We start from the raw sequence: 15,990 nt of genomic DNA, 5'->3' as shown, positions 1-15,990 counted from the left end.
CAGTAATATAATGTATTCTAATTATGAGATATGTTGCATTGTCATGTTATGCAAAGTCTACCATTATCACTGTTTAAATATCATGAACCTTATTATGCATCAGAAAAGACTCCTATGATGGGCATCCTGCTGATCTGGGCTTGAAAATCTATATATATGCAGGACCCTATCCTTTTGTTTGTGGATGCACGAAGTAATGATGTCTGGCTATGGGGTGTCTCTTCGGATGTTCTAAGGCCGTGTCTCTGCTAGCTCCGATTCTGTTGCGCCCTATTGTCCGACATTTCTTTATTTATGTGTTTGACCCACGTGGTTAGTTAATGTTGTGATGCTGTCGAAGGACAAGCACATGTTGCAGTCTGTATGCTACCCTATGTACCCTCTTCGTCCTGGACAGTTCTGAGGATTAATACAGACTTATATGTAATTGGCTGGTGCCTGCTTTACTTAAGATGCCCGTTGTTCTATTTCTGATTTCTTGCTTGGTCGTGGAGATGTCTACCATATTGTAGTTAAAGTTTCTGATGTACACATGTTCCAGCCACAAACATGGAAGAAAGTTGTACCTACAAAGGATATTATCATTTGTGATATCAGGTTTCTACTATTGCCTGTCTTTGTATATGGTTTGGGCAGCATGCACTAGTGCAGAACCGGGCTTTAGCGCCGGTTCGTAAGGGTCTTTAGTGCCGGTTCTACAACCGGCACTAAAGAGTGGAGACTAAAGCCCCCCCCCCCTTTACTACCGGTTCGGCACGAACCGGCGCTAAAGTGCCACCACGTGGCACGAGCCAGGCCCGGGTGCTGGTAGACCATTAGTACCTATTGGTAGCACCAAACGGTACTAAATGTTTGGGGGGGTTTTGGTTTTAATTTTTGTTTTTCCATTAATTTTGTGTTTTCCATTTAATTCTTTTTTGTTTGCTGGTATTTTACGATACTACATATTGTACACGTTATATATATATATATATATATATATATATATATATATATATATATATATATATATATATATATATATATATATATATATATATATGGCAGCATATCTCGTGAATTAATCCGAGCTTATTGTGTATCCATGTATCCCTGTGATCTCAGCCATTAACACTAAATCATGCGCCTCCCGTGCAGCAACAGGAACATTTACAATTAGCCGCCCGCTTTTGGACCTAACAACCATTTATTTTGCAGCAAACCCCCCAAAAGTCTGTCCTCCACGATCCTCAACCGAGGTCCCCAAGTCGTTTCGTGCTTCCCCAAATCCTCTGATCCTCTGCTGCCAAATCCCGCACGCCATCGCTCCAAAACCTAAATCCCAACCCAAGCCCTCGTGCGATAGCAACCTTGGGCTGGACGGCTCCCATGAAGTCCGTTGGCGACGGCAACCAAGAAGGGACGACAACGGCGACCAACGACAACAACGGAGATCCGGCGGCCGTCTCAACGACGAAGCCATGGCGAATTGATGGTTCCGTGACGGTGACGACTCGTCTCAAATGCGGCGCCAACACCCCCTAGATAGCCTCCTACAACCACGACAGTCCCGATGTTGTAGCATGACGTCTGTAGGAAGCTGTTTCTTGACTGTAGCAGATGTATTAGTGCGATGCTTAATGGCATGTCATGCTTAATTGCTTTGCTTATAGCCTGTAGCCTGTAGAGATGTAGGCATGCCGAAGATGTACTAGTGCAGTGCTTGTATCCTATATGAAGTCAGTTTGCTTATATCCTGAAGCTGTAGGCTGGAGTAACAGATTGTACTAGTGCAATTCTTGCTCACATAGTCACATTAGTGAAATTCCTGTCAGTTTGCTTGGCATTTGATGATTTGAAGAAAAAAGCCTTCGCTGCTACTGTGAAAAAATTCGGTGACTAGTTCAGTTATGCATTGAAAAAAATAGGTGACTTCATGTGGTCAAAACATGTAGTGATCAGCAACCTTTTTACTTAAAGGAAGTGGTCTGCAACATCATTGTCCGGTTTTGAGATCAATGCCATAAGCAAAAAGTCAGTTTGAAAGGTTCCCATGAAGTGACTAGATACATTATGTGTTGAAACTTTCTGAGTTATCGTGGTTGAAGCAAATACTGTTCAGTAAAGCTTCTGAACTACAAGAAGTGGCTTGTGATGTGTTTGTTCAGTTTTGAGATCAAACATATAAGCGACGCGACACTATGAAAATTTTATTGAACATTTGCCCTAGGTCTTGGTTGATCAAATATATTGACAAAATTGCATTGTTTGTCCTTGTACGATGCTAGTCTGAGGAAAAATATTGGTGCAACAGCAAGCATGGTCAACATTTGAAATCCTGAACTTCAGCTTCATATTTAACCATCTAACATATATGAAGGGGCAATAAAATTGCATGTACTGCCACTATACAGCCTCTCAAGTTACATAGAAACCAGAAATGTCATCATGCTTCCATACTTGGTAGAAAAAGATTAAGTGGATACATATGTTCAATATTCTGTAACAATTTGACAAGCATCATAACTTGTCAGAAATCAACTAAACTTTAATTGGATATAACACAAATTCTGATCCATTATATGACTTCAGTATATCAAATTGCAAATAATATAACATAGATTAAATCATTATTTTCTTGGACAATTTTTCATATCAGGAAGCACCATTTGGTTGCACATCTTCCGCAATCAAGCTCCTTTTCCCTTGAATAGTTTTGCTTGGACAATTGCGACTATCATGAAACACCATTTGCTTGCATGTCTTGCACAAGCGTGCAACCTTTAACTTTGCTTCTTTGTCCTTCCTTTTCCTATCACCCTCCTTGATCTCCTTTCCACTCTTTATTCTTTTGCATCTCCCCACGGTACGAACATCAGTTGGTGGATGTATATGAACTTCTGTAGGAATATTACAACCAATAAAAGCCTCATATTCCTCTTGCCTAGTGTTCTGTGTGGCTGTAGGGACCATTTGGTCTAAAGGCGCCTCAATGCTCAACACACTTGATGTTAAGAAGTCCATGCCTTCATTTGAGTGCTTTGCCTTTTGAATCAGCTCTTCCATCTTATCACGTACAGTCGAAATCTTCTTTCTCGTGGCTGCATCTAGTGAATCTGTGGGCTTTTCTTCTAGTAGGTTCCCCTGTTCATCATAAACATTCTCCCTGAAAAGGAAAAAAGATATTGTTAGTCCTATGATTTTGAAATTACAATAAGAAATTGATTGACGTGCATTTTTTACCTCTTGCACCGTTTCTTCCATCTTTTCATAATGTAGTAGTTGGGAAGCTCGTTTTGGTTCTCAATCCTCAACACCTGGATAATATGTCGACATGGAATACCGATTGACTCAAATAACTTGCACGGACAATTTGCTATCATGGTTGTAGTGTCATAGGAGACCTCCCTAACCTTATCAGATCGACCTCTCAGGGTCACCATTTTTAACCCCACACCCTGTGCAATACCCTGAACACAACAATGATCTCTAGCAGCAATAACTTGTAGCTGAAATTTCTCGAATACCTCATATGTGAATACCTCACTACCTTGTTTCTCCATTGTCCATGGCGTAAATAGTTGTGGGGTGGTATGCATGCTTCTATTGTCTGCCATTAATTCTTCCTCACGTTGGCATTCTAAAGCCGTGTCGAACCTAAGCCAGAACTCAACAAAAGCAAGCCTACGATGAATGAAATGGTTGAAAAAAGAATTTGCACTTTCTGACCTTGAAGTGGTTTGGAGCAAGCCCGCAAGAGATATATCCATAAAGTAGGCTGGTATCCATGTATCTCTAATGGTAAACCTCTTAGCTAACCACTCGTTATCCTCCAACCCAAAATCTGTAATGATGGAATTCCATTGTGATTCAAACTCACTTGCAGTTTCTGAACCCCAAACACATGAGTTCAACCTCGGCCAAAATTCAGAATCTTCTCTAATCAAAGGTCCAACTTTTTCAGGCACCTTTTCCATTATATGCCACATGCATAACCTATGCATAGTGGCTGGAAGAACTTTGTCAATACCATTCTTGATGCTAGCAGCTTCATCAGTTATGATGAGTCTAGGTGCTACCCCTCCCATTGCTTTTAGGAAGGTCTGAAATAACCAAATGTATGACTCATCCTTCTCATTTGATAAGAATCCAGCACCAAAAAGGACACTTTGTAAGTGATGATTAACCCCTGTAAATGGTGTAAATATCATGTTGTACTGATTAGTGGTGTATGTAGAATCGAAGGATATCACATCACCAAAGTGACTATAGTTCTTCCTACTTGTGGCATCCGCCCAGAACACACGCACCAGGTTCCCCTCATCATTCACCTCAAAATCATAGAAAAATGCTGAATTCACTTCCTGCTTTCTAGCTAATTGGGCCACAAACATTTGAGCATCTGCGTCTCTGATTTTATACCTGAGTCCGCGATAGTAATTTTGGAAGTCCCTCTTTGTGCACCCAGCATTCGGAATTCCACCCTCGCTAACTTGCAGGAGCCTGTATGCCTGGGAGGTTCCAATGCTTGCTTTATGACATGTGTATAAAGTATTCTTTGCCCTCTCACTAACTCTACGATTGGATCTGATCAAATGACGCTTATCAGGTGATACAAGACCATGAACATGATGCTCAATCCATGAGTCTATCTTGTAGGTGTTCTCCCCACAAAGTTTAACAAATATATGGGCATCACAACCGCATCGCGTGTCTGTCTGCTTACGTCTTTTCCTCAAGGGGTCATTAATCTCCTTAATATCTTTTGACTTGAATCCTTCTCTATTACACATGAAACGCTTAGTCCGGACCACCTTATTCTCAATCTTTTTCTGCTGTCCAATACGAACGCCAAAACCTGATTGATGTGCATATGCCTTGTAGAACTTCGCCACGGCCTCGAGTCCTTCAAATGTCATACCCACTTTAGGCTTCAAATGCTCATCACATTCAGGTGTAAAAGAAGAAGACTGCAATGTCAAGAATAAACGGAAATAAGTAACTTCATGCGTTCAGTATTTTTTGGCAAATGCATGCATAGTTTCAGTTGTTACTGCAAACTGAACTTACAAAGAGAGGTATGGCTGTGTTCTTTTTGGGCGTACTAAATCCCCCCGGGCTCATATGCATTTGAATGTTATTGATTGGATCCATACTTCTGCACATGTAACTACACAATTAGCCTTTCAAAATACACTATGTATACACAAGGACTGAATTTGTCGGTTGTTTCAACTCAAAGTTTTGATGCCCGCGTGTCTCTGATTGCAAGGGGTACTTGCTACTTGTCCGTCTCTAGTCGCCGCTGCAGCAGAATATTTCAGTTATACATGAGATGGATCAGATCGGGGAAGTACAAGCATGGGGCACTTGTTGGTGCTTGTCTGGTTCATGTTAAGTGTTAACATGGGAGTAGAGGAGCACGTAAAGGATTGGGATGCTACCTGCATGGGGGCGGCCGGGTGGGTGCCGGCGCACGTCAGGATCAAGTCGATCGAGATGAGAGGTACGTGCAGTTCGGCAGCGGCGGCGGCGCACGACGCATACAGAAGTTGGGGTGTTGTTGCAAAATTAAGTTGCTGCTTTTAGTCGGAGGGCGGGCGTGTAAGTGTAAAATTACCACAAACTCTGATAATTCGTACGATTAAGATCGTGGGGGTGAAAAGAAAAGGGATACACGGACACACAAATAGCTCGGATTCACGAGATATGTTGCCTATATATATATATATAATCGAATGTCTCACAACCACCATTAATTATTCACACATACACATGTATATATATATATATACAATTTGTCCTACATGTTGCCTTGGTGCCTTCGGAGCACGATGACAAGTGGTTCATGGGGGCGGTAGCGGGTAATAGTATTCTCCTTTGGGATCTATGACCTGGTCGTGCAAAAATCCCGCTATTTCCTCTTGAAGTGCTAGTATGCGATCCGTTGGTAGGAGTTGCTCCCGCACCTCTCTGAACTGTTAAGAAGGAGATCAATATGCATGTGTATTAGTTGTGTGACTAGATATCGATAATGGTGTAAAAATTTGTGAATAGTTTCTGACAAACGTACCCAGTCCTGTCTATCAGATCTGCTCCTTTCGGACGCCATCATGCGAATGTTCTGGCAAACGTAGAATGCACACAGATCAGTACCCGGCGCCTGCTTCAGGGCCTTTATGAGAATTGAATTTAATCAGGTAATAATTAATCAAGCATGATAATTAATTAATGGTATTGAAACAAGAATTAAAGAGATGGTAGCTAGCTAGCTAGTACTACTTAATTACTTACCTTGGGTCGATACCAAAATAGCTTTTCTCGCCATTTTCCTGGAGTCACCTTGATGAACTTTGCCCAAGCCCTTCCCGCCAGCAAAGAAAATTAATAAAGGGGTTATTAAATAGTTCATATCAGGAAATGACGAACTAAATAGGTCGAGATATAGTTAATAATGATTGAAATTACCTGTTGACTATCCCCTTCACGATGCTGTAGTCACTTTCTTTTTTAAGTAGTGAGTCCAGTACTTCAACTTTTTCTTCTTCAACTTTAATGTCTAACAAGATCCAGTGGTACCTGCATGCGCATAAGTTTGCATGTATAAATTAAGCGGGCATGTGCATAACACTAATCAACTAACCGTAAACCCTATACACTTATTAACAGCTAGCTAGGGTCGACGACGGGACCCGAGGCCGGGTTCCTCACCAAGCGGCGCGCCCCTCCAGGTAGCACCTCCCAGTGCCAGCCCGGTGGAGCCCAGTCCCGGACATGGGTCAGCCGGACGTCATTGCGAACGGGTCGACGGCAAGGATGCGGGCCGGGCATCATCGAGAACAAATACTATATGCCCGCAAAAAGTAACATTTTTTAAATGATTGGATTGTGATAACTAAAATTCTATGTGCAAATTCTAACAATTTAACATTAATCTAATTCATCTAGCTAAAACTAATTCTAAAATTTCTAACATTTCTATATATATAACTAACATTTCTATAACATTTTTAATATTTCTATAACTAAAAAACAGAAAAATTGCTAACATTTCTATAAATATTTCTATAACTAAGAAACAGAAAAAATTTATAACATTTCTATATAACTAACATTTCTAATATTTCTGTAACTAAAAAACAGAAAAATTTCTAACATTTCTATAGATATTTCTATAACTAAAAAACAGAAAAAATATCTATAACTAAAAAACTAAAAAACTATATGTGTGTGTGTGTGTGGACATGGCGGCCGGGGCAGGAGCTCACCGGCGAGGCGCGGCGACGGGGACGGAGACGGGCGGTGACGACGGGAATGGGGACGGGGCGGCGACGACGGAGACGGGGACGGGGCGGGGACGATGGGACGACGGGGCGGGGCGCGGCGACGGGGACGACGGGGACGGGGACGGCCGGGGCGACGACGGCGACGGGGACGACAACGGACGACGACGGGGGCGGCGACGAGGGGCGGCGGCGACGGGGTAGAGGAGAAAGAAGCAGAGGGAGGGATGAGAAACTGATTTTTTTTTTGAAGTGTTTTCTTATATAGAACACCCCTTTAGTACCGGTTGGAGCCACAAACCGGTACTAAAGGTCTGTTTTGGCCAGGCGAAGCGACGGGAAGCGCACCCCCTTTAGTACTGGGTGGTGGCACCAACCGGTACTAAAGACCCCCCTTTAGTACCGGTTGGAGCCACGACCCGGTACTAAAGGGAGTGCGCTGCCAGGCGAGGGGCGCGGAAGTTTAGTCCCACCTCGCTAGTTGAGGAGCGCCAACACCAGTTTATAAGCCCCGGCGCGGGCACTCCATTGAGCTCCTCTCAAAAGCAGGCCTTCTGGGCCTACCTCTCCCACTCTGCCTGTGGGCCTACTGGGCTCGCGGGCCTGCATCCTGGCCCAACTACAGGTTGGGTTTCTAGTCGTATGTACGCCGCTCTGGCCCAATAGGTGGGCTTTTTTATTTTCTGATTTTTTTGCTTTATTTATTTTTGGTTTATTTATTTTTGAGTTGTTTTTTGTTGTATTTAGAGTTTTTTTGTGAATATTTTTTGCTTTAGGTACAAAAAATTACAAACTTTCTGTTAGTGCCGGTAGTTTTCAAATTTGAATAGTTTAAATTTTGAATTATTTGAAATTTGTGTGAATCACTAGTTTGTGAATAACTTAACTTTGAAAATAGATTTTTCAGTGATTCTTTTTTTATGTTTAATATTAGTGCGTTTTATCATTATATTCAATTTGGTAATGCTTAGGTTATTTAAAAAATGAAATGCCTTTGTAACAGATGAGTTTTCGTCCGAAACCCTGATACTTCGAAAGAGATTGTCCATTTTGTACACGAAGTGCATCCAGTTTTTGCGGTAACCCTCTATACTTTTTTGCACATGCTATGTGGGTGAAATTATGATACCATGCCAACTTTCAACCTTTTCTAAATTCATTTGAAATGCTTTTCAATTTCAGGGTCATTTAGCTGAAAAAAACAGTAAATGCATGAAAGAATTTGTTTGCACATAAAATTTCTTCGTGTTTCAAATGCCAAAACACATAACTACCCTAACTATTACAGAGATTCCCTCCTGGGTGTGAAACACAGAAGAAAGTGATGATAGTGAAGCCGATCACATCCCAGATCTTTGGGTGTGAAACTTTTTCTTCGCGTGTGTCCCTTTGCGCCGTAGCCATGGAAAATCTTCATCATTTAACTGGATGCTCGGGTCAATATTCACTGTGAATGGAGCAATTTCATCAAACTTTTCATAATCTTCTGACATGTCTGTCTTGTCATCCACTCCCACGATGTTTCTCTGCCCAGAAAGAACTATGTGGCGCTTTGGCTCATCGTATGATGCATTAGCTTCTTTATCTTTTCTTTTTCTCGGCTTGGTAGACATGTCCTTCACATAGAAAACCTGTGCCACATCATTGGCTAGGACGAATGGTTCGTCTGCATATGCAAGATTGTTGAGATCCACTGTTGTCATTCCATACTGCGGGTCTTCCGTTACCCCGCCTCGTGTCATATTGACCCATTTGCACCGAAACAAAGGGACCTTCAAACCACGTCCATAGTCAAGTTCCCATATGTCCTCTATGTAACCATAATATGTTTCCTTTCCCGTCTTGGTTGTTACATCAAAGCGGACACCACTGTTTTGGTTGGTGCTCTTCTTATCTTGGGCGATCGTGTAAAATGTATTACCATTTATCTCGTACCCTTTGAAAGTCATTATATTCGAAGATGGTAACTGGGACAGCGAGTACAGGTCATCTTCAATAGAGGCGTCATGCATGGTACGTGTCTGCAACCAGCCGGCGAAACTCCTGGTTTGTTCACGTGTAATCCAGTCATCAGACCGCTCCGGGTGTTTGGAGCGTAGAAAATTCTTGTGTTCATCCATATACGGAGCCACCAAGGCGGAATTCTGTAGAACTGTGTAGTGTGCTTCAGTGAGAGAATGTCTGTCCATACATATTAGTTGATTCCCTCCTAGCGTGCCTTTTCCCTCCAGTCTGCCCTTATGCCGCGATTCAGGAACACCAGTCGGCTTAAGGTCAGGAATAAAGTCAATACAAAACTCAATGACCTCCTCATTGTGATGGCCCTTGGAGATGCTTCCTTCTGGCCTAGCATGGTTATGAACATATTTCTTTAAGACTCCCATTAACCTCTCAAAGGGAAACATATTGTGTAGAAATACAGGACCCAAAACGTTAATCCCTTCGCATTGGTGAACTAGGATGTGCGTCATGATGTTGAAGAAGGATGGTGGGAACACCAACTCAAAACTTACAAGACATTGCACCAAATCATTCTCTAACCTTGGTATGGTTTCTAGATCGATTACCTTCTGAGAGATTGCATTGAGGAATGCACATAGCTTCACAATGGCTAATCGAACGTTATCCGGTAGAAGCCCCCTCAATGCAACCGGAAGCAGTTGCGTCATAATCACGTGGCAGTCATGAGATTTTAGGTTCTGGAACTTTTTCTCTACCATGTTTATTATTCCCTTTATATTCGATGAGAAGCCAGACGGTACCTTAATACTGAGTAGGCATTCAAAGAAGATTTCCTTCTCTTCTTTGGTAAGAGCGTAGCTGGCATGACCCTGATGTATGTCGTCTTTTCCGTGCATACGTTGCTGGTCCTCCCGTGCCTCAGGTGTATCTTTTGTCTTTCCATACACGCCCAAGAAGCCAAGCAGGGTCACACAAAGATTCTTCGTCACGTGCATCACGTCGATTGCGGAGCGGACCTCTAGGTCTTTCCAATAGGGCAGGTCCCAAAATATAGCTTTCTTCTTACACATGGGTGCGAGTCCGTCAGCGTCATTCGGAACAGGTTGTCCGCCAGGACCCTTTCCAAAGACTACCTTCAAATCCTTGACCATATCATGTACATCAGCACCAGTACGATGGCGAGGCTTTGTCCGGTGATCCGCCTCACCTTTGAAATGCTTGCCTTTCTTTCTTACGGGATGCCTGCTCGGAAGAAATCGACGATGTCCCAGGTACACATTCTTCCTACAATTGTCCGAATATATACTGTCGGTATCATCCAAACAGTGCGTGCATGCGCGGTATCCCTTGTTTGTCTGTCCTGAAAGGTTACTGAGAGCAGGCCAATCATTGATGGTCACGAACAGCAACGCCTTTAGGTCAAATTCTTCCCCCATGTGCTCATCCTACGCACGTACACCCGTTCCATTCCACAGTTGTAAGAGTTCTTCAACTAATGGCCTTAGGTACACATCAATGTCGTTGCCGGGTTGCTTAGGGCCTTGGATGAGCACTGGCATCATAATGAACTTCCGCTTCATGCACAACCAAGGAGGAAGGTTATACAAACATAGAGTCACAGGCCAGGTGCTATGGTTGCTGCTCTGCTCCCCAAAAGGATTAATGCCATCTGCGCTTAGACCAAACCATACGTTCCTTGCGTCATCTGCAAACTCCTTCCCATACTTTCTCTCGATTTTTCTCCATTGCGACCCGTCAGCGGGTACTCTCAACTTTCCGTCTTTCTTACGGTCTTCTCTGTGCCATCGCGTCGCCTTGGCATGCTCTTTGTTTTGGAACAAACGTTTCAACCGTGGTATTATAGGAGCATACCACATCACCTTGGCAGGAATCTTCTTCCTGGGGGGCTCGCCCTCGACATCACCAGGTAGATGCAGTCATTAGGGCATGCATGTATCTTCTGCACCTCTAACCCTAGAGGGCAGATAGCCTTCTTTGCTTCGTACGTACTCTCGGGCAATTCGTTGTCCTTTGGAAGCATATTCTTTGTCATTACCAGCAACTTTCCAAATCCCTTGTCAGATACACCATTCTCTGCCTTCCATTGCAGCAATTCCAGTGTGGTGCCCAACTTTTTCTTGTCAGCTTCGCAATTCGGGTACAACAATTTCTTGTGATCCTCTAACATGCGCTGCAACTTCTTCTTCTCCAAATCACTTGCGCAGTTTCTCTTTGCATCGGCAATGGCCCGACCTAGATCATCAGCCGGCTCATCTGATGCCTCTTCTTCAGCTTCTTCCCGCATTGCCGGCTCAGCTTCTTCCCCCATTGTTGTATCATCGTATTCAGGGAACCCATAGCCAGGATGGCTGTCGTCGTCCTCTTCTTCTTCATTGTCTTCCATCATAACCCCTCTTTCTCCGTGCTTGGTCCAAACATTATAGTGGGGCATGAAACCGGACTTAAACAGGTGGACGTGAATGGTTCTTGACGTAGATTAATTGTGATCATTCTTACAGACAGCACATGGACAAGGCATAAAACCATCCGCCCGCTTGTTTGCCTCAGCTGCAAGCAGAAAAGTTTGCACGCCATTAATGAACTCGGGAGAGCATCAGTCATCGTACATCCATTGTCGGCTCATCTTCATTACACAACACCAAAAAGACCAAATTAATACAAGTTCATACATAAAGTTCATACAACACTTAAATGCAACAAACAAATAACTCTCTAACTAAAGCATTTAAATTCAACAACAAATGCGATCAAGATCGCAACTAAGGTAACAATTGATCCAAGAGCATAATGATACCAAGCCTCACTATCAATGGCATATTTTCTAATCTTCCTAATCTTCAAGCGCATTTTCTCCATCTTGATCTTGTGATCATCGACGACATCAGCAACATGCAACTCCAATTCCATCTTCTCCCCCTCAATTCTTTTCAATTTTTCTTTCAAATACTCGTTTTCTCTTTCAACTAAATTTAACCTCTCGACAATAGGGTCGGTTGGAATTTCTGGTTCACAAACCTCCTAGATAAAAATATCTGTGTCAACTTGATGGGCATAATAATTTGTCATAAACACGAAATGCAACAACTAGTTTTAAAAGAGAATATACCACATCCGAATCATAACAAGGACGAGGGCCGATGGGGACGGATATCAAAACCATGGCACTATGTATAACAAACAACGTATGAGTAACATAATTATACGAGTAACTATATATCCAAATCACACAAACATCAATTTGGTAATGTAAAACATTCATGAACAAGTGGCTCACCACAAGGTGGTGCCGGCAAAGGGACGGTGCAGGCGATCGACAGTGGTTACGACGGAGATTTAGAAGGCACTAAGTAAACCACACCTACATATGCAAACTAAGTGTTATTTTTGACCTCAAATTGCATATAAATCAAATACTAGCACATATATTTCCTTCCAAATTACTAAACTCATAAATTAATCACTGTACAAAGCATTGAAGAGCTAATCTAGCAATGAGAGATGTAAGGACAAAGTTGCTAACCTTTGTGATCATTTGAATGGATGGGGGCCTTCAAATCTTGACAAATTTTGGGAAAAATGTGTGATGAGCTCGAGAGGAAGAGGGGAAGAACAGAGAGGAGAGGGGAAAGGGGAAGAACAGAGCGAGCTCGGGTGGACGAAGGGTTTATGTACGACGACCTTTAGCACCGGTTCGTGCCACGAACCGGTACTAAAGGTGCTGGAGGGGCCCCGGACTAACAACATCCTACCACCACTCACTTTAGTACCGGTCCGTGGCACGAACCGGTGCTAAAGGTTAGCCACAAACCGGTACTAATGAGAGCGGCCGGCTAGCTGTTGGAACCGGTACTAATGCACACATTAGTGCCGGCTCAAAATCAAACCAGCACTAATGTGCTTGACATTTGACCCTTTTTCTACTAGTGATGTGTGCTTTGAACATTCTGATCTCTTGGTTATATAGTGGCCACTATATAACCAAGAGATAAGAATGTTCAAAGCACACATGTTGCCTCTCCTCATATGAAATCAAAGTCAGGTTATGGGGAAACCTTTCTGCTAAGTTTGATAGTGAGGACACTATTTTATGCGGAAAAAGTCAACCGATGGTAGTAACATTTTATGGAACTATTGTTTGTATCTATAATGATGAGCATTTCTTCTTTTCTAGCTTCTAAACTGAGTATGAAATATGTACTGCCGGGTTTGATGTGGCTATACCTTGCTTTTAACTTTTTAACTCTGATAAAGAATGTTCATTGGATTGGTGTTTGTTGATATTCTTACATCTTTTGATCTGATGGCGTTATTACTGGGTCGGCATTGATCGCGTACATGGTTGGTTTTCCTATGCTAGATTCCCTGTTATGATCGTGGTACTGTGAAGATTGTGGTGCAATACTTCTACAGACATATGGTTTCAGTATTCAGCACAACACATTACCTTGCTTGCAAGTGGGTAATCAGCAAAGGCCGAATTATCTCCCTATGGAGGTTAGTATCTTTAACAACCTTGCTTTCTTAACACTCCATGAGGTTAAATATTTGGTGCATTGCGTTGGATGCTGAACAATGCATTGATTGCATACTACATTGATTTAGATTTTTACATCTGGAACGGGCAACTCGCGCCAGGGCTATCTTTTGTGATCTCACGAATGCACTAAAATCGATTCTGCCTTATAGTCTGTGTCGATATTGAGAAATACATATATTGTTATCCTCAATGAATTCATATGCTAAACCAGGATTCCTACAAACTTGGATTCCCATAGTCTGTGTCGATATTGATCAACTTTGCACTAACTTTTAGTACAAAGTTGAGTCATCTATTTTGGAACGGAGGGAGTAGATGAAAAGAAAAGGGCGTGGTAGTAAAAAAACACAACACCAACGGTTATGCCACAACGTTAGCCTCATCAATCAGTTTCAAAGCTTCTTCAGCCTTCATCATCAGCAAGCCAAAACCTCCATCTTTCTCCTCCTTTTTGCACCCAAACTTTCCCTCTTTTCCTTCTCTCCCTAGTCGCCTTCACCTCGCTCTCCCCTGCTCCTTCTTCGATAACAATAAATACTCTCCCCCAGCTTCGATTACGCGCGCCTGCCTCTCGCTAGCCATCTCCTATGCCCAGCCCCGTCTCTCCGCAACGGTGAGTACTTTGAATTTTGGTTCGACAGTATAATTCTCCCTCTCTAAATCGGCATAATTTATTTCTTGAAAGGACTTTGTTGGAGTATTTTTCAGTAGATCCCTCGATATGGTACTCTGGCTAGGCGAGAAGATCGAATGGGAAACATGGAAGGATTTACCTAGGTTCAAGCCCTCGTAGAGGAGGTAAAACCTATTTCATGCTCATGTATATTGCTTGTGTATAGGATTTACAATGATCGAGCGATTGAGAAATAACTTTATGCTTCTCTATCACGTCGACTAACCTAGCTCCGGCTTATATGGGCACTGGAGGTCTAGGGTTACATTATCCTAGTAGGTTATGGATGAGCCCGTCGATCGCCTTGTCATCTACCCAAAGTCCTCCAGGTCCCTCTTATTGTAGGGGGCCATGGGCCGTGATAGTCGGTCCATGACATAACCGACCCAGAGGGCCTAGGGCCAACCTACCTGGGCCAGCTTCCGATAAAGTGAGGCACCCATGGGCCGTAATACAGCCAGACCTCTAGATGACATAACTAAAAATCATCGAGCGACCGACTACACAAGTTGTAAAGATATATCTAGCACAAAACGAAGAATGTAAAGTGAAAAAACAAGATGTAGTCTCGAACACCTAATCTTGCATGCATTGCCATAGCGACAAAAATAGCACGTCCTCGATGTCTATTGCGTGATGTCCATGGCTATAGTTATGTGGCGGTATCTTTTGTCGTTTGCAGGGTCAAATCTCCTAACACGCCAAGGTTTTATATCTACAGGCATAGTGAGCTATCGTTTTGGAAAATAGCGCCACGTTTCATACATACATGCATGGAGCCTAGAACCACATGTCTTCTGGTCGTGGAAAACCACAGTTGTCATTGATCTGTCTCGACGAAGAAACGGCTTCATATCGCCAAAAGAAGACCGTCACAAATTACCAGGCTCTAGTATTCTTAAAAAACAGGGCAACGGAAGCCTCAACAAGAACAAAATGAACATACAAAAAAAGATCTATAAGTGTGGTGCTAGCATGTAAAACGAAGAATGTAAAGTGAAAAACAATACGTGGTTTCGAACACCTAATCTCGCATGCATTGCCATAGCGACAAAAATAGCGCGTCCTGGATGTCCATTGCGTGACGTCCATGGCTATAGTTGTGTGGCAGTATCATTGGTCGCTTGCAGGGTCAAATCTCCCAACACGCCAATGTTTTATATCTACTGGACATAGTGAGCTGTCATTTTGGAAAATAGCACCACGTCTCATACATACACATACGTGTACGGAGCCTACAACAACATGTCTTTCGGTCGTGGAAAATCACGGTTGTCACTGATCTGTCTCCATGAAGAAACGGCTTCATATAACCAAAAGAAGACCGTCACAAATTACCAAACTCCAGTATTCTTAAAAAAACAGGGCAATGAAAGCCTCAACAAGAACAAATTGAACATGCAAAATAATATTTGACCACACACCAGGTCTAGGTGTTGGGGAACGTAGTAATTTCAAAAAAAATCCTACGCACACGCAAGATCATGGTGATGCATAGCAACGAGAGGGGAGAGTGTGTCCACGTACCCTCGTAG

At 42.8% G+C, this 15,990-nt stretch overlaps 1 protein-coding gene across 1 annotated transcript; it reads right to left on the bottom strand.

The window, feature by feature from the left end:
* Positions 1-2,634: 2,634 nt before the first annotated feature.
* Positions 2,635-5,429, bottom strand: LOC123494869 (protein FAR1-RELATED SEQUENCE 5-like). Its single transcript, XM_073503780.1, has 3 exons — positions 5,424-5,429; positions 3,223-4,949; positions 2,635-3,145 (listed from the first exon to the last, which is right to left on the bottom strand). The coding sequence occupies exons 1-3, from the start codon at positions 5,427-5,429 to the stop codon at positions 2,635-2,637; spliced, it is 2,244 nt and encodes a 747-aa protein (XP_073359881.1).
* Between the last annotated feature and the right edge of the window lie 10,561 nt (positions 5,430-15,990).

This window comes from Aegilops tauschii, chromosome 7, assembly GCF_002575655.3.
Source record: "Aegilops tauschii subsp. strangulata cultivar AL8/78 chromosome 7, Aet v6.0, whole genome shotgun sequence".
Classification (NCBI taxonomy): domain Eukaryota; kingdom Viridiplantae; phylum Streptophyta; class Magnoliopsida; order Poales; family Poaceae; genus Aegilops; species Aegilops tauschii.
The sequence above is the reverse complement of the archived record's forward strand: the minus strand, read 5'-3'. Positions and strand labels throughout refer to the sequence as shown.

What these genes read in the sequence shown, in the direction of transcription:
- LOC123494869 (XM_073503780.1), bottom strand. An exon ending in TGGAAGAAACGGTGCAAGAG is followed by an intron (nt 3,146 to 3,222) that starts GTAAAAAATGCA and finishes TTTCCTTTTCAG; the next exon opens with GGAGAATGTTTATGATGAAC.